Source organism: Tachysurus fulvidraco, chromosome 20 (genome assembly GCF_022655615.1).
Source record: "Tachysurus fulvidraco isolate hzauxx_2018 chromosome 20, HZAU_PFXX_2.0, whole genome shotgun sequence".
Taxonomy (NCBI): Eukaryota; Metazoa; Chordata; class Actinopteri; order Siluriformes; family Bagridae; genus Tachysurus; species Tachysurus fulvidraco.
This window is the reverse complement of record NC_062537.1, coordinates 21,877,889-21,901,252: the sequence shown is the minus strand read 5'-3', so window position 1 is coordinate 21,901,252 and position 23,364 is coordinate 21,877,889. Positions and strand designations below refer to the sequence as shown.

Here is a 23,364-nt window from a genome sequence, read left to right as displayed (position 1 = left end):
TACATATTACATTATATTTACAAAAGAAAAGCAGTATACCTTCATAGGGTAACAAAATCTGAAACACTTTATATGATGTGCTTTCTGGGTTAACAGTACGAGTTTATAAGTTCTCATGGGAAAGCAAATGATCACAACAATTTACAAACAAAATAAATAAACTGTCAGCCATCGACCATTTTAGATAAATGAGCAAGTCTCACCACAAATTAAAGAAATTCACATCTTAATAATATATTTAATTAAAGTCATTTAGCAAGCAAATCATGTTTTGCATCTGTTCCGGAGTGACAGATTGTGACAGAAGAAAGTCTGTGAGAAAGAATAACCCAAAGTAAGTTAAATATTAGGGATATCAGACTATTCAGTCTATAAGTGACTGTGGATCAGTTTCTTTTGTTGTGGTGTAAAGTGACTGGATGCAGGATAGCAACAGCAAAACAACAGGGAATGGTTCTCCAGGTGGTGGCCACAGACTATTGCTATCTCCATATCCTTCCTGGTTTATTTGTCTCTAGTTTTGGGTTAGGATTAGGGTTAGTATTAGGGTTAGGGTTAGGATTAGGGTTAGGGTCCTTGTCACTACTTGTAGCATGAGGCAGAACCTCATCAACCTAACTCCTCTAGGATGGCACAGATAGATATAACAACTTTATTGTCATTGCATAGTACAGGTACAAAATGCAGTCATCTAAATAGGGAAAATGAACACGTGTAGATGAATATGTCAGTATATGTACAACAATAAGTACAGCATGTGCAAAATAGAAATATGTGCCAGTTGCCCATTATGTCTAAAGATTTATAATTATATATTGTGCAAATGTAAGCGTTATGTACATTGTATGTACAAGAGTAATGAAGCAATCTACAGTGTATATACAGATAATGAACATGGAACTAGGAAGTTGTGTGCCAGTGATGCATTGGGCTGTGTTTAACCCCTTATGCAGTGATTTCTTTTCATGCACCATGGAATTGCTGTACCACGTGGTCACTGAGTTTGTCAGGATGCTCTCTATGATGCAGAGGTAAAAGTTGGTCAGGATCTCTTGGTGAAATTGATTAATTTTTTGAGTCTTTTCAGGAAGTAAAGACACTGCTGTGCTTCCCTAACTAGAGTAGAACTTGTATGATGCCAAAACATATTCTCCAAAATGTGAAAGCTGTCAGACAACAGGTCTTCTCAGACCCGCTGTCAGGCTTTACTGGGTTTCCCAAAAAAACAAAAATGTTGGCAATACTCGCAAAGATGTAAGTGTAAAAGTGCTGTTTATTTTACAGTGCCCAAGAGGTGAATACCAACCCAACACTATATACAAAAAAGTAATAAAGGAGCGAAACTGTGAAAAACAAAAGGGGAAAAAAAGAAATATATAAATATAGATATAAGTCCACTACTTCAAGACAATAAACCAAAAATTTGCTCACGGCACCACAATTGCACACTCGCTAGCCAGGTAAACTGACCCAGATCATTCTCTGGGGCACCTTCTTATAGGCCAAGCCCCGCCCCTTTTGGGTAAGACCAACATTATCACCAGAGGTTAGTAAACAGGTAAGTATGTACATTTAAACCACACAACACCATTATATATATAAACATATAATCAACGAAATATTTCGAGAAACCAAAATATGATCAAAATAACAAATAATAAAGATAAACAAAAATAATAAACACAGAGTAATAATATTTAATTTAATTATTCCCCCTGTAACAAACAGGACAATGGACGAGCCGGCTTCCGGCTGCTTCACGCCGACACGCCCACTCACAGCGGCCTCGGCTCTATTTATCCAGGCTGCTGGTAGCACTCGGGTTCGAACGGCCGATGATGGAGAAGCAACGCGGAAGACCAGCAACACAGAAGCCGACAGACACTTATAACAGGTAAGTATAGACACACCACAGGACAAAACATGAACATTGAACGCAAGACAAAGCTAATATGTGTGTGGGTGTGGGTGTGTGTGTGCGTGTGTGTGTGTGTGTGTGCTGCACGGATCAACGGGCATAGGGACAGTCACTCTGTCACAAAAGCAGAAGACATGCTCTACTTCATTCCAGTTGATGTAGATAGGTGAGTGTATTCTGCAATTAGTTTTCCAGGTGCCTATAAGGAGCTCTATCATCTTTGTGGCATTGAGGGAGAGATTGTTAACAGAACACAATGTTGACAGGATTTGGATCCCCTCCCTGTATGCTGATTCTTCGTTGTCGTTGATCTGACGACCACAGAGGTATCATCCGAACACTTTATGAAGATGGAGTTATGCAGAGGAACGCAGTCATTGGTGAACAGGGAGTAGAGCAGTGGGCTCAGAACGGAACCTTGTTGGGAACTGGTGTTCAAGATGAAGGTTAAGGACATGTGATTACCCAACCTAACAGACTGTGGTCAATTAGTTAGGAAGTCCATAATCCATCTGCACATAAACAGATGGATTCCCCAGACACTTCCTCCAGCCCTTCCGGGGAATACCGAGGTGTTCCCAGGCCAGCCGAGAGACATAGTCCCTCCAGTGTGTCCTAGGTCTTCCCCGGGGCCTCCTCCCGGTTGGACATGCCCGGAACACCTGCCCAGGGAGGCATCCAGAACAAATGCCCGAGCCACCTCAGCTGGTTTCTCTCGATGTGGAGGAGCAGCAGCTCTACTCTGAGCTCCTCCTGAGTGACCGAGCTTCACACCCTATCTCTAAGGGAGCGCCCAGCCACCCTGCAGAGGAAACTCATTTCGGCCGCCTGTATCCAGGATCATGTCCTTTCGGTCATGACCTAAAGCTCGTAGATCGACTGGTAAATAGAGAGCTTTGCCTTGCGGCTCAGCTCTTTCTTCACCACAACAGACCGGTATATCGACCGCATCACTGTAGAAGATACACCGAACTGTCTGTCGATCTCCCGCTCCATCCTTCCCTCACTCGTGAACAAGACCCCTAGATACTTAAACTCCTCCACTTGAGGCAGGAGCTCTCCACCAACCTGAAGGGGCAAGTCAAATGCCTTCTCCAGATCCACAAAGCACATGTGGACTGGTTGGGCAAACTCCTATGAACCCTCCAGCAACCTGGTGAAGGTATAGAGATGGTCCAGTGTTCCACAACCAGGAAGAAACCCGCATTGTTCCTCCTGAATCTGAGATTCGACTATCGGCCGAATTCTCCTCTCCAGTACCCTGGCATAGACTTTTCCAGAGAGGCTGAGGAGTGTGATCCCCTGTAGTTGGAACACACCCTCTAGTCCCCCTTCTTAAACAGAAGGACCACCACCCCAGTCTGCCAGTCCAGAGTCACTGTCCCCAATCGCCACACGATGTTGCAGAGGTGTGTCAACCAAGACAGCCCCACAACATCCAGAGACTTAAGGTACTCAGGGCGGATCTCATCCACCCCCGGTGCCTTGCCACTGAGGAGCTTCTCAACTACCTTAGTGACATCAGCTTGGGGATCAACGAGTCCCCAACTGAGCCCTCGGCCTCTGCTTCCTCAGTGGAAGACATGTCGGTGGGGTTGAGGAGAACCTCAAAGTACTCATTCCACCGTCCAAGGATGTCCCCAGTCGAAGTCAGCAGATTCCCACTCCCACTGTAAACAGTGTGCGCAGGGCACTGCTTACCTCTCCTGTGGTGCCGGAAGGTTTGCCAGAATTTCTTTGAGGCCAACCGATAGTCCTTCTCCATGGCCTCACCGAACTCCTCCCAGAGTTTTTGCCTCTGTAACCAACCGGGCTGAAGCTCGCTTGGCCCTCCGGTACCTATCAGCTGCCTCCGGAGTTCCCCGGACTCCTTCTTCAGCTTTACTTCCGGGGTCCACCACCAGGTTCGGGGATTGCCACCATGACAGGCACTGGAGACCTTACGGCCACAGCTCCTAGCAGCCGCGTCGACAATGGAGGTGGAGAACATGGTCCACTCGGACTCCCTTAGGATCTGGTTGAAGCTCTGCCGGAGGTGGGAGTTGAAGATCTCTCTGACCGGAGACTCTGCCAAATGTTCCCAGCAGACCCTCACAGTACATTTGGGTCTGCCAAGTATGTCCAAATTCCTCCCCTGCCATCGGATCCAACTCACCACCAGGTGGTGATCAGTTGACAGCTCCGCCCCTCTCTTTACCCAAGTGTCCAAGACATACAGCCGGAGGTCAGATGAAACGACCACAAAGTCGATCATTGACCTCCGACCTAGGGTGTCCTGGTGCCATGTGTACTGATGGACATCCTTATGCTTGAACATGGTGTTCATTAAGGACAACTATGACTAGCGCAGAAGTCCAATAACAGAACACCACTCGGGTTAAGGTCGGGGGGGCGTTCCTCCCAATCACGTCACTGTTGCTGCCCACGTGAGCATTGAAGTCCCCCAGTAGAACAACTGGGCACGCCTTTCCAGCACGCCTCCCAGAGATGCCAAGAAGACCGGGTACTCTACACTGCCATTTGGCCCATAAGCACAAATAACAGTGAGAGACCTATCCCCGACCTGAAGGCACAGTGAAACAACCCTATCGTTCACCGGGGTGAACCCCAACACATGGCTTCTGGGCTGGGGGGCTATGAGCAAGCCCACACCAGCCCGCTGCCTCTCACCTTGGGCAACTCCAGTGTAGTAGAGAGTCCAGCCTCTCTCAAGGAGTTGGGTTCCAGAGCTCAAGCTGTGCGTGGAGGCGAGCCAAACTATCTCTAGTCGGTATCTCTCAAACTCCCGCACCAGCTCAGGCTCCTTTCCCCCCAGCGAGGTGACATTCCATGTCCCTAGAGCCAGATTCCGTGTACGGGGATTGGGTCGCCGAGGCCCCCAAATTCAACTGCCACCCAATCCACATTGTACCAGCCCCTTACGGTTCGTCCTGCAGGTGGTGGGCCCACAGGAGATCGGCCCCATGTCGCCCCGGCCGGGCCCCATGGGGTAAGACCCAGCCACCAGGCGCTCGCATGCAAACCCCGGGCCTGGCTCCAGGGTGGGGCCCCGGTTATGCCATATTGGGCGACGTCACCTACCTTGTTTTGTTCTTCTTCATAAGGGGTTTTGAACCACTCTTTGTCTGGCCTGTCAGCCAGGACCTGTTTGCTTGGGAGACCCTACCAGGGGCAGAAAGCCCCAGACAACATAGCTTCTAGGATCATTCAGGCACACAAACCCCTCCACCACTTAAGGTGGCGGTTCAAGGATGAGATACCTAGGTCTCTGAGCTTAGTGATCAGTTTAGTGGGGAAGACTATGTTAAATGCAGATCTGAAATCAATAAACAACATCCTAATGTATGAATTGTTATTGTCCAGGTGAGTGAGAGCTAGATGAAGAGTAGTAGAAATATTGTTCTCCATTGATGTCTTCGAACGGTTACCGAACTGGTTATCCAGTGCAAGTTGAAGGCTTTCTGAGAGATTTCTTAGAACCAGTTTCTCAAAGCACTTCATAAGAATGGGGGTCAGTGTCACCGGGCATATATCATTCAGACACTCTGCAGTTGTATGCTTGGGCACTGGTATGATGGTTGTAGTCTTCAGACAGGTGGCAACAGTGGCCTGGGCCAGTGACAGGTTGAAAATGTCAGTGAAGTCTTGTGCCAGTTGGCCAGCACAGGCCTTGATCCCATGTCCAGATATGCCATCAGGACCAGCTGAATTATGAGCATCTACTCTGCTCAGTGCTCAGAGTACTGAGGTGATAGAGTCTGTGGCCCTGAGGTGGCCTGTGAGGCAAACATGCTTAAGCATGTTTAAGGTCAACAAGTATAAGTAGAAGGGCAACAACCCAGCATCATGACCAGTATCTGCTAAAGAACAGGAGGAGCACTTCCCTGAAAAATGACCTCAGAGATCTACAAAATTAGCTATTGTCAGACCATAATCTGGTGCAGTGATCCATGGATTCCTCCTTGTGCAGGACAACAGTTGTGAACCTATTGGACGTTATGTATCAGAGCACTCAAGCTGTCAAGTGGCACCACAGACTGTGCAGTTTAATATTTATTTAATGTACATATTGTAAGTGGAAATGCATGTTGATTACTGATTTCCTTCAAGTCAAGTCGGGTTGTGAAAGAAGAACACTGTGGACGAGAGAGAGAGAGAGAGAGAGAGAGAGAGTAGTATTTTTATGATCATGTAAATTGTGTGCAGAGTGCAAGCAGGGTGAGACTGGCTATGACATAAGCTAGCATAACTAAAAGGAGGTGACATAGACCTGAGGGCTTCCTGGGACAAACCTCCAGCATCACTAAACTTTAGTAAATGTGTGAGAGTGTGGAGCCAAGAGAGCCAAATGCATCTAATCATTGCAGTTCTCCAAAACACTCCAGGGGGCTTATAAACCCTCCAGAACAAAATTGCCCTCAGGTACTTTGACATGAGACCATTCAGTGTTTTATAGGTAAATTAATATTTTATAATCAACATAAAGTGCTCTAGTGATATTACCTACATGAGCTTCCAGGGAAAGACTAGAATCAATAATCACTCACATAATGAAATAGAAAAAACATCCAAAGTTACTCAGAAACTAGAATCAGAAAGCTTATTCTGGCTGAATGTGATAGTAGTACAAGGATTTCTGTTAGAGGTAAGTAGGCTCTACTGTCTAATGTCCTTTACACATTCATCCTTATAACAATGAAAGCTAATATGATATTCCTCAGTAATACCCAGTAACATAAATAAAAGAGAAAACAATAAAATAACACTATGCAAAATGCATATATTTAGAAAAAACATGAAATTATGTAATTATTCATAATGTAATAAAATACATGTGCCTTAATGCATTAAGTAAAATAAAATACAGTCTTAAGAATAAAAGTCAGACACAAAATATCCTGATTTGCTGAATAATAAGGTTTTACACAGAAGTATAGAAACAGAAAATAAAATAAAAAATTAATGATTTAATCACACACACACTTCACTACACACTACTTGTGTGTGTGTGTCAGAAAGAAAGAGAGAGAGACAGTGTGAGAGAGAGAGAGAGAGAGAGAGAGAGAGAGAGAGAGAGACAGTGTGAGTGAGAGAGAGAGAGACAGTGTGAGTGAGAGAGAGAGAGAGAGAGAGAGAGAGAGAGACAGTGTGTGTGTGTGTGTGTGAGAGAGAGAGAGAGAGAGAGAGAGAGAGAGAGAGAGACAGTGTGAGAGATAGAGAGAGAGAGAGAGAGAGAGAGAGAGAGAGAGAGAGAGAGAGAGAGAGAGAGAGAGAGATTTGGGTTGTTCCTGTGCTGCTCTAAATGTTCCCAAACTGGTTTAGCATGATTTTGAACAGAGGTATGGCTTTAGTGTGTGTGTGTGTGTGCATTACATTTTAACACAGCGATGTTAATTATGTTCATATCTGTGATATGTTTTTAGAGTAAGACTTTTTCGATGATGGCAGTGAATCTGAGTAAACATGGCACCGCTCTCTCAGATGCTTATACAGAAGTTTTGGACGGTAAAACTGGCACTAACTGGTAAGATGCACATTACACTTAGCACAAGTTGTACACACAGCTGATTTACCACACAATAACACAGACTACCACAACATAACACACACTATAACACACTAACACACTGCGTTACAAAGGACAAAGTGTGAAAACCTTTTTTTTTTTTTTTTACTTTTTTTTTAGACTTTTCTTTTAAATGACCTCTCTCTTTTTTCAGGGTGTTATTCACATACGAAGGAAATAGCTATGACATCCAAGTAGCAGCAAAAGGAGGTGTGTGTGTGTGTGTGTGTGTGTGTGTGTGTGTGTGTGTGTGTGTGTGTGGTTTTAACACATTTCCCCCTGTGTTGAGGTGGTGGTTTGGGGTCATTGTGTTCCTTACTGTGCTCAGGTGGAGGTTTGTTTGAGATGGTACAGGAGCTCAATGCAGGTAAAGTGATGTATGCATTCTGCAGAGTGACTGATCCGAACTCTGGGGTGACAAAATTCATTCTCATTAATTGGGTGAGTTAACACAGATAAATGGTGTTAATTAGAGACAGTAAAGAGCTAAAGTATATATAAAGGGCTTTCAATTGCTGTTTGCCTTAGATAGCAAGAAATTAATGATCTGTGTGTGTGTGTGTGTGTGTGTGTGTGTGTGTGTGTGTGTGTGTGTGTGTGTGTGTGTGATTAGACTGGTGAAGGAGTGACAGGTGTGAGAAGAGGCGTGTGCTCTAATCACTTATACACCATGGCCAGTTTTTTAAGGGTAAGTTTAACATTTAATAATATGGAGACGATGATCACATGGTGTGTGTGTGTGTGTGTGTGTGTGTGTGTGTGTGTGTGTGTGTGTGTGTGTGTGATTTATCTACTGTAAATCAGTAAATTTATTTTACAAGTATTTTGCAGAACATTTGGAATATTCAGATATTTTAAAAGAAAAGAAAAGCTCACAGTAGAACTCATTGTACACCGGTGTGAGTTGGTACATTAACTTCTTTTAGCTCTGAGAGATATTAACTGTTTAATTTCTATTGATTAAGAGAAGAAGCCTATTTGGAGCATTCAAAGTGTACTGTATATAAATTTAAAGTGACTGTGGACTGGATGTGACGTGCAGGTGTGGCATTTTCTTTTTCTTTTTTATATAGTAGCAGTGATGCACTTTCGTGCACTTGGGTTATTAGACTCATTCTTTATATTGTTAGCAAGTTGATTTTAAATAAAATGTGTTTGCTTGCATGGATCATTTTTACATTGAATAAGAGGAGGTATTTGTTTCACTTCAGAAATGCATTTATATACTACTATAAGTACATTTTTGTATTCATTGAATGAATTCCTGCTTGTCAACGAATTATAGCAGCTGATCAAGAAGAACACGTTGGGCAACAGATGGTAGTTTCAGTCATAATGTGTCATCTGTAGACATTTTTCTCCTGTAGCTGCTAGTAATGAACTCCTTGTACTTTCAGTTTATTATATTATTTTGTCAGGTTACTTACATTAGTGCATAAAGATGTAGTACAGCTTGTAGTCTGCGTCAGTGCTTTTCTTTGATCAAATATATAATATGTCCAGATCGCTTGTCAGTGTGTCAATGAACATTATCTTTATTTCGCATATCACCTCATATAAGAATTGATATCGGGGCGAGTAAATAAGCAGGGTATTGGGCCAATACCTGATAACTGTCAGTATCAATGCATCCTTCATTTTAATAGTAAGTGTTGTCTTATCATCGTTACAGACATTAACATGAAGGATCTTTTATGATCAAGACAGAGGAGACAATGATAGGGAAACTTTGAGATCAACCAAATTAAAACGGGACGAGGCCGAATACAGCTGTAGAAGAGTACAGATGAAAATTTCTGGTTGCATTTACAGGGTGTACAGCAGATTGTCTATGAGTGGGGCAAAGAGAAGCAGATTTGATGTGTCTTGAGGTCTCTTCTTAATGCATGCTGTTACTAAGCTACACATACCTGTGTAATGAGAGTGGGGAGTGTTTATGGGTGGAACCTGGGAGAGTTTCATGAACAGTCAACATTACTGACGCAAATGTGTGAATTTGTGTGATTTCAGGGAGCTCATGTGACGATAAATGCACATTCAGAAGACGATGTTGAGCCTGAACTCATCATGAATAAAGTCTCTCAGGCTGTAGGAGTGAATTACAGTTTACACACTGAAACAAATCGATTTAACACTGCAGCTTCACATCCTGTGGTGAGACACTTGTTTAGACCATGAAAATCATGTTTATAAAAGATTGCACAATGACATGGGTGTGTGTGTGTGTGTGTGTGTGTGTGTGTGCAGGGTTCAGTGTACTGCAAAACCCACATGTTACAAGAAATTAAGGAAGCTGACAGGGAAACCTTCTGGGCCCAGATGGAGGTGAGAGAAATGTCTAATGCACAAATAATGCACATATTTTACAGTTTATCCAACACTCCACATGCAGTCATCACTGTCTAGCTCTTAGTCAATCATCACTTCATTTACATTTCTGACATTTGGCAGATGCCCTTATCCAGAGTGACATCTTTTATCTCATTTCTAAATCTGAGCAGTTGAGGATTGTGGAACAATGGCACAAACTCACAAAGTGAAGTGTTGCATTAAATACACAGTGAAATACAGAAGAGCGTGCATTTGTCCTTGTGAACCAGTGTAGCATCTAAGCCTCAAAGAAAATTTAGGGTTTGCCAAGTGATCCTGAAAAGGTTCTGAAGTGAGGATATATAACGTGGCTCAGTGACTCTCAGTGCTGTAAAGAGAACGTTAAACCCAGGACCACGAACCCTATGGCGGGAGTTCACTTAGCTGAGCGTGTCCCTGCTCACTCCTACATATAGACTCTGCACTTTGTACTGTTACTGTGACTACACACACAACCAGATATTTTAGGTATACTTGTTTTTTGCACATTCTGATAAAATATTCTATTTACTTTTTTTTATTATTACATATTAATTTGATGTATGTATCTGTGTATGTAACAGATCTTTGATCAATTGACTCGCAGAACAGAAGCACAGGATGGTGTGATTGGATTTAACTCACTTTTCTCTAAACTAGAAAGAAGAACAAGCTCGCAGGCAGCAGGAACGAATGAAAGCAGAGGAGGAACGACAGAGATTGGAGAAAGAGAGAAAAGAACAGGAGGAGAGAGAGACAGTTGAGAGAGAGCGACGGCAGAGAGAGAGAGCCAAACAAATCAATCAGCTGAGGTGACTAATCAGATCATCACACATGATTATAATTAGCATTGCTAAGCTAATTTAGTCTAGAAACAAGATACAGGTGCGCATTAACGTGACGTCCCTCATGTGGGGCTTTTCTCACGCTCTCACACCACACATCGTATTTCTCACACAGAAAAACTGACTATCACATATTTAATAAGCCGCAGCGCTCAAAACGTATCAGTCCGCACCGCTGTCTCTATGGAAACGGGCAGGAACCAAGCGCGTCTCAGTTATTCGAGCCTGACACTTATCAGCCAATCAAAACAAGAGGCTACACAACAGCCAATCAGAAAATAGCACTATTGTATCTGGGTAAGATTTAACACAACAACCAATAGGAAAAAAAAACATATTCATTAGAGAGGTTATTTTCAATGGTGGGTTGGAACAAAACCTTAACACGAAACTGGTCTCTGGACGGGACATTGTCCTCAATCATGTCCCTAAAAATGTCTGGGCTCTCTCCCCCTCTCTCTCTCACACACACACACAAACACACACATACACACAAATAAATAAATGGAAATTAACCCTCCAATTGTCCTCCTATACAAATTAAGAGCACCGAATCAACTTGACCTTGTCTGTTGACACTTGTAATATCTATTTTGCCCCCCTGATGTCAACCAACAACAGACTATACACACAAACACACACACACACACACACACACACACACTCAAAAACATGCCATAATTTCATGTGAATAAAACTTCGTTTATCTCATGTTTTTTTTTTAATTATACTTAATTTATGAACGATAAATTGATTTTATTATGAAATTTTGCCATGTTTTTGAGTAAAATAAGCAGAAATTATTAAATATTATTTTGGATAACCGCTGACTGATAAATGTCAAACATTACTCTGTATATCTCCAGGCCAAAGCTGACTGATGCAACTAAACAAAAAACAAATATGATTTGAATATGAAAGCACAACACGCGTGCATGTGTGTGTGTGGCTACTGTTTGGAAGGTCATGGGTTCGAACCCCAGGTCCACACAGCTGCCACTGCTGGGCCCCTGAGCAAGGCCCTTAACCGTCAGTTGTAAGTCACTCTGGATAAGGGGGTCTGCTAAATGCCATAAATGTAAAGCTTATAAGATGAAGAAGAGAAGATATTGTCCCCAGCTGGACAAATGCATCTAACAAGTTTGAAATATTTACTAAAGATTGTTTTTGTTTTTTCTGGAGGCCTAATGAATTGCTATGCTCGGTGCTTGTGTGTGTGCGAGCGCACGTGTGTGCGTGTGTGTGTGTGTGTGTGTGTGTGTGTGTGTGTGTGTGTGTGTGTGTGTGTGTGTGTGTGTGTGAAATGTTTACAAATGTGTAGCTTTTGTTTTGTATGGAGGCCAACTGAATTGCAATTCCCAATGTTTTGAACAGTGTTTGACTGTGTGTGTGTGTGTGTGTGTAGCATCATTTCGGTAGATCATATTCTGCCCTCTGCCAGGCTAAGGCATATCAAAAGTTGAAATATTTACAAATGTTTGGCTTTTTTTTTTCTGCAGGCCTAATGAAATGCAATGCCCAATTTGTGTGTGTGTGTGTGTGTGTGTGTGTGTGTGTGTGTGTGTGTGTGTGTGTGTGTGTGTGTGTGTGTGCGTGTGGGGTGCGAGTGTGTGTTTTGGTTGCGTGTGTTAGTGGCCTAAAAGTGTGACCTATTGCCCCACTAAATGTGGCCGGGTCAAAATGACCCAAGCAGATCCAAAACACAAAGTATATATTGTTCTGAACACATAGATCAACGAAAATAGACAAAATTAATTTTACTTGCAAAGTTCATAATTTACAATTCTGGTAAATTTTAGGCAAATATGTGGAAGAAAACCCAAGTTATGACACATTAAAATGTTCCAGTTGGGTCAAAAAGACCCAGGGAAAATAGGAAGGTTAAACAAATACTTTGTGATCCTTACCAAACACAACTCCACGTTGTTGTTTTTTTGTTTGAGATGTCACGCTTGTCTGTCTTCAAAACTTGAGAGCCATGAAGATGAAACATTTCTCTGGTCACAGATGCAGTTCTGCATTTCAACGTAACACAAATAGAGAAACTACATGATTAATTACAACCAGAGTGAAAAAGTGTTGCACAAAGGCAGAATGTGATGAATTAATATGCAGATTTATTAAAGAATGGACAGTTAAACACAGTTATGGCAGGGAAAGTAGTAAAGTGAAAAAACAGCAGCAAAACAAATCCATAAAACAGGACAGAAGTCAAAAACAATACTTTGAGACGCATTAATGGTGAGAGGGTGCTTATATAGCAGTGACCAGGAAGTCGTAGTATTCAGGAGGGGGTTCCCACTGGTGGGCTGGAGGGGGACTGCGGGTAAGGTTGTTACAAATAGAAATGTATGAAATTAAATGTGGTTGTTTGTGTTTAGTGTTTGTTTTCTCTGTAGTGAAGGTTTCGTTCCTCTTGTCTCTTACAGACTGTTTGAGAAGAGACAGGAAAGCCAAGTTCATAATCATCAGCACCAGGAACCGGTAAAGAAACAAATCTCAGAAAATCAGTAAAGATCTCAGTGTCTTAATGTTAATGTTAATGACTGAGTGCTTAAGATCTGAACATGTGAAATGGATTCATTCAGGTGGAGCAAGAACTTCAGGCTGCTCAGTGGAAAGGAATAAGAAGCTCCAGATCTGTTCAGGAAGCCAATGTGAGTAAACACATGTAGTGTTAGGTCTGTGATGGAAAGTAGAATGAAACACATTAAGTTTGTGCATGTGTGTGTGTGTGTGTGTGTGTGTGTGTGTGTGTGTGTGTGTGTGTGTGTGTGTGTGTGTGTGTGTGTGCAGGGTTCAAAGTATTTTAAAACCAGTGCTTTAGAGGAAATTAATGGAACTGACAGGGAAATTTTCTGGGCTCAATTGGAGGTAAGAGTCAAGTCAAGAAGCTTTTATTGTCATTACAACCATATATATCTGTTACAGTACACAGTGACATGAGACAATGTTTCTCCAGGATCAGGGAGTTCCATAAAACAAAGACAGGGCTAGGACTTAGTTAGGACTTAGTAAGTAGTCTTAGCCACATAAAGTGCAACTGTGCAACCTGGTGCAAACAGTGCAGGACAAGACAGACAAGACAGTGCAGGACAAAAGGTTACAGGACAATACGCAAAATACAAAAAAGACAATACACAAAAGACAGTACAGTGATGCCTCGAGATACGAGTGCATTTACATACGAATTTTTTGAGATACGAGCTGTGATTCGACCAAATTTTTGTCTTGATATATGAGCAAATTTTTGAGATACGAGCATCCGAGCCACCGCCAAAACAAAGATCCCCAACAACCACGTGTGCTCTGTTTCCCCGCCTCAGCTTCCCGTGTCGGTTAAAGCCACCTTTCCACTGCACACGACAAACGATGGTCGATAAAACGGAAGTCATTCGTTTCTTATGGAGAGTCGCAAAGGCGCTGAGTAAATCGCATCCCATATGCCGACAGGTTTTTATTAAAATGACCAAAGGCAGAAACAAGTGAAGAGAAAAGTGATGGAGAAAATTAAGCAAAATTAATGTAAAGAAAACAGAAATTGTAGCAATTAAGTTTAGTTAAGAGAATTTCAGTTCAGTCAGGACCACTTTGTCAAAAGAGAATTTATTAGATGATATGCATACAGTTAGTGTTGGAGGTCTGGTTCTGTTCTGGACAAAAATCCACGCGCCCGTCCGTGCGAATGCGTGGTCAGAGCACGGGGAGCAGCGAGAGAATAAACCCCCCGTATAACAGAACCACTAATCATGCTTAGTATTAGATACGCTCGCTTACGCATTTTTGAAACGCAATAAATGAATGAATGGATAAATAGATAATTAAATAATTAGAGAGAGAGAGAGAGAGAGAGAGAGAGAGAGAGAGAGAGAAAAATATGTGGAGATTTATGACGTAAACTGATACAGTGAGCACGGGTTCCGACTCGGTGGAGTCGGGGTTGGAGGAGGGAGTTTAGATCGCGGCAGCAGCGAAGCGCTAGAGCGGCTCTATGAATGGGAATTTAAATTGTCGGGTAATATGGAGTTTGCCCAACCAGTCCACATGTGTTTTGTGGATCTGGAGAAGGCATTCGACTGTGTCCCTCGTGGTGACCTGTGGGGGGTGCTCTGGGAGTATGGGGTCCGTGGCCCTCTGCTAAGGGCAGTCCGGTCCCTATATGACCGGAGCAGGAGTTTGGTTCGCATTGCCGGAAGTAAGTCAGACTTGTTCCCAGTGCATGTTGGACTCCGACAGGGCTGCCCTTTGTCACCTTTGTGACAAAGGTGTCACCCGCCTGTATCCGGGACAAGATCCCGGATACAGGCGGCCGAAATGAGTTTCCTCCGCAGGGTGGCTGAGCGCTCCCTTAGAGATAGGGTGAGGAGCTCAGTCACTCGGGAGGAGCTCAGAGTAGAGCTGCTGCTCCTCCACATCGAGAGGGGTCAGCTGAGGTGGCTCGGGCATCGGTTCCGGATGCCTGCTGGACGCCTCCCTGGGAGGGTGTTCCGGGCATGTCCAACCGGGAGGAGGCCCCGGGGAAGACCTAGGACACACTGGAGGGACTATGTCTCTCGGCTGGCCTGGGAACGCCTTGGTATTCCCCCGGAAGAGCTGGAGGAAGTGTCTGGGGAGAGGGGAGTCTGGGTGTCCCTGCTTAGACTGCTGCCCCCGCGACCCATGGATGGATGGGTAATATGGATGTCATAACCGGATTGGTGCGGTTTTGAGATACGAGCAATTTGAGATGTGAGCAAGGTCACGGAATGAATTAAACTCGTATCTCGAGGCATCACTGTACACAAAACACAGCGCTGACCGACCAGTGTCAATACTGTATGTAAATATTGTAAGTTCACACAATATTGCGTGCAGTAATACTCAAATGAACACAGTTTCTTAGCAGCAGGTCCCTGAGATAGTGTATAATATTGTGCAAAAAAACAGCAACAACTGAAATATTGTTCAGTATGTGCAAAATGACTGAAATGTTAGACAGAGTGTACAAAGAGCAAAAAAGTAAACAGTGTGCAAAACAGCATGTAAACAGTCTGATGAATGTAAGCAGCATGTAAACAAGGTGATAGATGTATATTAGAAGTGTGTATTTGGTGTAGGTCTGTGCAGACCATACAGGTGATTGTGTGTGTGTGTGTGTGTGTGTGTGTGTGTGTGTGTGTGTGTGTGTGTGTGTGTGTGTTGTGCTCAGTACAGTTCAGTTATTAAGGAGTCTGATGGCTTGTGGGAAGAAACTGTTACACAGTCTGGTGGTGAGGCCTGAATGCTTCGGTACCTTTTTCCAGACGGCAGGAGGGTGAAGAGTGTGTGTGTGGGGTGAAGAGTGTGTGTGAGGGGTGTGTGGGGTGAAGAGTGTGTGTGAGGGGTGTGTGGGGTGAAGAGTGTGTGTGAGGGGTGTAGAGTGTGTGTGAGGGGTGTGTGTGAGGGGTGTAGAGTGTGTGTGAGGGGTGTGTGGGGTGAAGAGTGTATGTGAGGGGTGTGTGGGGTGAAGAGTGTGTGTGAGGGGTGTGTGGTCCACAACGCTGTTGGCTTCTCGGATGCAGCGTGTAGTGTAAATGTCCATGATAGAGGGAAGAGAGGGTTAACCCTAGGCTAACCCTAACCCAATGACCTTTCAGTTGTCCTCACTATCTACTGCAGGGTCTTGTGATCAGAGATGGTACAGTTCCCAAACCAGACAGTGATGCAGCTGCTCAGAATGCTCTCAATGGTCCCTCTGTAGAACATGGTCAGGCTGGGGGGAAGGAGATGTGCCTTTCTCAGCCTTCGTATGAAGTAGAGACGCTGCTGGGCTTTCTTGGTGATGGAGCTGGTGTTGAGTGACCAGGAGAAGTTCTCTACCAGATGAACACCAAGAAATTTGGTGCACTTGACGATCTCTACAGATGATCCGTCGATGTTCAGCAGAGAGCGGTCGCTCTGTGCTCTCCTAAAGTCAACAACCATCTCTTTGTTTTGACAGTTGTGTCATCTGTGAACTTGATAATATGATTCGATCAGTGCATTGCTGCACAGTCGTGAGTCAGCAGAGTGAACAGCAGTGGACTGCAGCCTTGAGGGTCCCTAGTGTTCAGTGTGGTGGTGCTGGAGATGCTGTTCCTGATTCGGACTGGGTTCTCCATCAGGAAGTCCAGGATCCAGTTGCAGAGGGAGGTGTTTAGTCCCAGCAGCTCAGCTTCCCAATCAGGTGCTGAGGGATGATTGTGTTGAATGCTGAACTAAAGTCTATGTACAGCATTCATACATAAGTGTCTTTATTGTCCAGGTGGGTGAGGGCTAAATGGAGGGACGTGGCAATGGCATCGCCTGTGGAGCAGTTTGGACGATACGCGAACTGTAGGGGGTCCAGTGAGGGGGGTAACTGGGTCTTGATGTGCCTCATGAGCTCATTCTCGAAGCACTTCATAATGATGGGTGTGAGTGCGATAGGAAGATAGTCATTGAGGCAGGACACTGTAGACTTCTTTGGGACAGGAACAATGGTGGTTGACTTGAGGCACGTAGGAACAGCGGTGTTGCTCAGGGAAATGTTGAAGATGTCAGTAAAGACATCCGCTAGCTGTTCTGCACATTTCCTGAGCACCCTGCCAGGAATGTTGTCTGGTCCAGCAGCCTTCCCATGGGTTAACTCTGCATAGAGGTCTCCTCACGTCGGCTGTGGATAGACAGAGTACCTGGTCGGTGGGGGGAGGGATGGTCTTCCTTGCCGTCACGTTGTTCTGCACCTTGAACTGAGCGTAGTTCAGCGCGTCTGGGAGGGAGGCATCACTATCACAGGCAGGTGAAGCTGTCTTGTAGTTCGTGATCACCTGTATGGGCAGTACAAGAACAAGTGAAATAGCAGTCAGTGGAACAAACAAAACATGCAGAGGTACAGTAAGGCAAATAGCATGATAAAGCCAAGGAACAAAAGGCAATGGTCAAGCACAGTAAGACAAAGAGAAAGCAGGGCAAAACAAACGGCTTGGTATACAACAATGTTGACGATACTTGTGCAGTGCTTAGTGTTCATGTCGCTTAAATGCTAATGCACCCAGAAGGGAAACTGGAAGGGAACCCCCGGTGACCTGGAAGTTAGTATTTTGGTGAGGGAATTTCTCATCTAACAATCATGCACTTATAACACACATTCAATACTATATTATTCAATACTACACATTCAATAAATATCATTAAGTGCCTGTATAATATAATCCTCAGAAGTGTTCAAAAATAATCAAATGATCATACAATACTCAAAAAATGCTCAATTAACACAAATCTAAATTACATCTCACATTAATCAATCATTCAAATGTTTATTGCACTGAAATTATGGTTGTATTGTTGAAAATATGCAGTTAATAAAATGCTAATAGACTTTATTGAGCTCAGGCAACAAACCAAAGACTCTAAGGTAAGCGTACTGAAAGCAGTTCCACATAAAATAAGCTCTTTCTCTGCATCTCTTCACTAGAAAGAGGAACAAACTCACCGTCAGCAAGAGCAAAAGAAAGAAGAGGAGAAACGACAGAAATTGGAGAAAGAGAGAAAAGAACAGGAGGAGAAAGGGGTGGCAGAGAGAGAGCGATGGCAGAGGGAGAGAGCCAAACAAATTGATCAACAGAGGTGACTAATCATATTATCACACCAATGAGATCACCTTATTAATCAGATCACATTCATCAGATCATCAAATTAATCAGACCTCTTACTTGCTTTCATTAGCTAATTAGAGCTAGCCTGACTCTCTCAGAAAGTCACACTCTATCAACATCATTTACTAAGTGTTCTATTGTCTTCTATTCTATTGTCACTGAGTCACACTGAGACAAAAAAAAACAAAAAATAAATAATGAACAAATGAACCAATCTGCAGACCATCTTCAGGCATGATCTCAGGGCTCCTACTGAGAAGGCCAGGAAGCTCTCAGCTGTTTTTCTCTTTTTAGCTCAGCTGTTGGTTCTCTCTTCAAAATAATCCTGACTTTAAGTCAGTCAGAATTAAAGAAAAATGCCTTTAAAAGTGTCTTTATACAGGTTTTGATGCTCTTGGAGTTTAGATTAGATGTAATATTCTGTTGCTATTCTTTTCTCTTCTTTTCTGTGATGTTGATGAATTATTATATATGTGTTTCTAATTCCATCAGGATAGAAACAGAACAGTGTGTTTTAGTTTTACAAAATAAAAAAACAACAGTCGCGGTGGTGCCGTTGTTTTTTATTTGGTAAAACTAAAACCAAGCACACCAGAGAACTAAAAGGTCTTTTCTGACTCTTTCAGATTGCACCAGAAGAATCAGGAACTTAAAAATCAAAATCAACAGAAATTGGTAAAAAAAAAAAAATCAGTAAAGATCTCAGTATGTTAATGTTAATGACTGAGTGCTTAAGATCTGAACATGTGAAATGGATTCATTCAGGTGGAGCAAGAACCTCAGGCTGCTCAGTGGAAAGGAATAAGAAGCACCAGATCTGTTCAGGAAGCCAATGTGAGTAAACACATGTAGTGTTCGGTGTGTGATGGAAAGTTGAATGAAACACATTTAATGTGTGTGTGTGTGTGTGTGTGTGTGTGTGTGTGTGTGTGTGTGTGTGTGTTTGTGTTTGTGTGTGTTTGTGTGTTTTAATGCAAGTGTGAGCGGTTAATACAAAAGTAAATACTGAATAATTGTGTCTGTGTTTGTGCAGAATGCAGCAGCCGTTATCTCTCAGCGTGCCATTAACCCCAGAGACCTTTTCATTCAAAAAGAAACAAACTTCCTCACTAACAGAGCTTCTGCTTCTCAACCAGGCAAGAGCACAGAACACTTTTAATAACAGCAGCATAGTGTGAGAACATTACTGAGAACAATTACAGTGTGTATTTAATATTCACTTCAGTGGCTTTCCAAGAGGTTTTTGAGAGACACGTGGTGGCCTTGGACTTTACGCTGCTCCTTTCTCAAGCTGATATGATTCAACATGCACTGAAGAAATATCAGATTACGTGTAATATAGAGGAGATGTTTTTCTCCTCCTCACAGTAAAGAGTATTTATATGAGTTACTGTATTCTTTCTGACAGCCAATCAGATTATTCTTCTAACTGTTGTTCTCTCATGTTTCCCACCGGATGGTTTCTCACTCAATGTTTTTTGTTTTTCCCACAATTTTGAATACAACCTAGAAACTGTTATGTGTGAAGGTTCAGGAGATCAGCAGTTAAAGAAATACTACAACTAAACCTCCAATAAACAACCAAGCCATGGATAGAAGCACACAGATCAGAGATTCCTCTTTGTTCTGATGTTTGATGTGAACCTTAACTGAAACTCCTGACCCATAACTCCTGACTCCTGTTCCTAATAATGTGGAGGGGAATTTATCTGGAATTTAAGTCAGATGACTTTGTAATTTTTTACACATTTGTCATCTACTATCATCATGTTGTCTCTATATTCACTGCCAAGTGAGCTGTGCTACATATACAAACGGATTCAAGCTGAACGTGTTTGTGTTCAGGGGAGAAAGGTTTATTGTGTTGGTGACAGTGAGCAGCCCTGAATGCTGAAATATATATATATATATATATTCTTTGTAGTCTATCGATGTCATTTATTTGATTGATTTAATTGATTGATGTCCAGTGTCAAACTAATAAAAATGAAAATTCATCATGAAAATAATATTCATGTCACTTGGCTACAAATTCCCTCCTGTTTGTGAAATATTTAGATTGTAATGAAGAGAATCATCTGGAGGAAAACACAGTTCCATCACATCACAGAATGTATGAGGAGGCAAGTATCATCATCATCATCCTCATCATTAGTATTAGTAGTATTGTTTTGTTGTTGTGATTAACTGCTGAGAAAAGGAAAATTCACACACACACACACACACATTTTTACACACCTCGAGACTCCAATGTCTTGTCAGCCCCATGCCATCAGTGGTGTGACACCATGTAGAGGTTTAATACTGGATTCAGGTGAAGAAGTGCAGTAAAATCAGCGCAAACAAGACAGGAGGTGAGGTGAAGCTGGAGTTTGATGCTTTTCCTGACATCCTGCTGTGTTATTGTGTGTGTGTGTGTGTGTGTGTGTGTGTGTGTGTGTGTGTGTGTGTGTGTGTGTGTGTGTTTATGTTTGTAAGGTGGAAGGTGACAGAATGTCTTCAGGTCTGCAGCAGAATCTCCACGCTAAAGCGCTGTATGATTATCAGGCAGGTGAGAGCTGCTGTCGCACCACACATCAATAGTACAGTGAAATAATTATATCTCTGTTGTTTCTGCCTGAATACAGAAAAACATTTCTCTTTTTCACAAATATTGTTAGGTGTTTATTGTTAGGGTTATTAAACGTGTTTAGATCATTAAACAATCTCAAACATGATGTACAATAATGAGAATAATATTCTCATTAAAATTAAAATAATATTCTATTTTTATTAATAATAAAAAATATTTAGTTATATTTTCTTTGGATAAATGTCTGTTTTATACGAACCGTCTATAGGCACTGATCAATTTTAGTGTCATTAAAATTCGTCAACCAAACTAATTACATTACATAAAATGGAGCAGAAATTCTGAAAGGACTGAAAGACATTTTTTATGACATTTAATATATTATACATTATTTCACCATTTTGTAACCATTGATGTCCTCCTACCTTTCCATCTACAGTTCTAGATTCATCTACGTTTATCTAACATAAATCTAACGTTCATCTAACATTCGTTTAATGTTTATCTAAGGTTTGTCTAGCATTGAAATAATTTTCATGTAATTTAATTTTAGTTCATCTAACGTTATTAGAATGCAGACATATAAAGCATTATAGAAGCAAAACATAATGTCTGTCTTTCTGCAGCTGATGACACTGAGCTCACCTTTGACCCTGGTGACATTATCACTGTTGTTGAGATGGCTGATGAAGGCTGGTGGCACGGTTATGGACCCGGTGGGAACTATGGGATGTTTCCTGCTAATTATGTGGAGCTCATTTAAATATCAATTAAATGTTTACTCTCTTCCTCTAATAGTCTGATGGTTTGGTGGTTGTGTAATTAATATGTTCATCAGGTTACTGTTCAACTGGGTTTCTTTGAAAACTGTATTTCTGATCACAAACATTTACAATAAACTGCTAAAGTACAGTGTTTGAGTTTATTTTGTGTAACACACACACAAACACACATTTAATCAATAAAATAAATTGTACATGGTGATTAACTAGAGGAAATACTTTATTTGTTATCCAGATTAGCTGTATAGCTACAGCTCCAAGTAAAATATATATATACACATTTGGTATAAAGAGCTTTAATTTGGTGAAAATGTTGTTTTAATACCAAAGACAATATTTTCGCACTTTTGCACATAGCTTTGCTTCTGTTAATGAATGTACAGGTGTCTTGTACTTCAAACTCATTCATGCTGGACTTCTGTGCTGCGTTTGGTTGTTCAAACGAAATAAATCTAAAAACCAGACAGAAGGGATTACATTACACAAGTGAGAATGTGTTTTATGGTGTCGAATGTAAGGAAATTATATTTCTTGTTCCGTTGGTTTTAGTCCTTAACGACCGCAGCTGATCCATGTTAGTTACCCATTAGTTTGTGACAGTTAGGGAAACAGACAATGTTTGTAGATTCCGAAGATCTTAATAAGGACATTAAAAATTGCCCCATGTTTTTTTTGCTTAAAGGTGAAAAAACCCAACTTTATGTATGTTCTGTAAGATTCCCTTATCTGTCTAACATATTTTATTAGATTGTCCTGGACTTAACACAAGCAGAATGTTCTTTTATCAACTTACTTCACTTAAGGACATATTTAATGACATTTTGTCTGAAAAGGTTTGGGATTTTTTTATTTTATGTTAATTAAAAAATAAGTATAATATGACATATTTGGTGTTTGTGATCATGTTGTTGAGACTCAGGATGACATAGACAACCATCACTTTAGCTTAATGTCACATGAAACTAAACACTTAGTTTTAAATGGTTAATTCAGCTGACAGTCCTAGAAGGATGTCACCAGTTAGCTTGGTAATGTAATACATAAGTTCAGCCTCAAAGTCAAACTTTGTTGTTTTCTTTTAACTTTAGTACATACTTATTTAATGTGGCAAAAGTATTGCGGGACAGGAATAAAGAAAAGATTGACTGGTTTTTGACACCACAACTATCACTTTCACATTATGTTCCTCTCAAATTTGTGTATCATATTTAATAAACCAATACAATTTACATGTTTACATGAACATGTATAGTCACACATTTACATTTACATGTACAGCATGTGACAGACCCCTTATCCAGAGCGACGTACATAAGTGCTTAAATCTCTAACATGGAATACATTAATGCTGGTTCACTAGGTTACATACTTAAGATACCATGAGTTTAAAACATTTGTTCAAAGTTACAATGAAAAAGTGTCAAAGGTTTTTTTTTGTTTTGTTTTTTTTAAATGCAAAAGATAAGGAAAGAAGTGCTAGTTGAAGTGTTTCCTGAATAAGTAGGTCTTCAACCGCCGCTTGAAAATAGCCAGTGACTCAGCTGTCCGGACCTCTAGGGGAAGTTCATTCCACCACCTTGGTGCCAGAACAGAGAAGAGTCTTGTAGTAAACTTCCCTCTTACCCTGAGAGATGGTGGAACCAGTCGAGCAGTGCTGGTAGATCGGAGCTTGCGGGGTGCAGTGCGAGGAGTGATGAG

The 23,364-nt window shown here is 41.9% G+C and overlaps 2 protein-coding genes across 6 annotated transcripts in view; one reads left to right on the top strand and one right to left on the bottom strand.

Annotated features, from left to right (window-relative positions):
- Positions 1-23,364, bottom strand: part of adamts6 (ADAM metallopeptidase with thrombospondin type 1 motif, 6) — a 351,012-nt gene that overhangs the window by 157,383 nt on the left and 170,265 nt on the right. The window lies entirely within an intron of this gene.
- On the top strand, positions 6,411-21,796 carry LOC113652998 (drebrin-like protein B). 4 transcript variants are annotated; one of them, XM_047804493.1, is made up of 18 exons: positions 6,411-6,563; positions 7,342-7,442; positions 7,639-7,694; positions 7,813-7,925; positions 8,098-8,172; positions 9,495-9,638; positions 9,732-9,809; positions 10,494-10,645; positions 13,108-13,162; positions 13,267-13,335; positions 13,475-13,552; positions 18,132-18,283; positions 18,939-18,987; positions 19,078-19,146; positions 19,346-19,448; positions 20,371-20,435; positions 20,791-20,859; positions 21,511-21,796. In XM_047804493.1, exons 1-18 carry the CDS (start codon positions 6,426-6,428, stop codon positions 21,685-21,687), a joined length of 1,743 nt encoding a protein of 580 aa, XP_047660449.1. In that variant the 5' UTR covers positions 6,411-6,425; the 3' UTR covers positions 21,688-21,796. The 4 variants fall into 4 exon arrangements, with proteins under 4 accessions (XP_047660449.1, XP_027018157.2, XP_027018159.2 ...); XM_027162356.2 differs by having other exon boundaries at positions 20,791-20,863; XM_027162355.2 differs by lacking the exon at positions 6,411-6,563 and adding an exon at positions 7,147-7,257.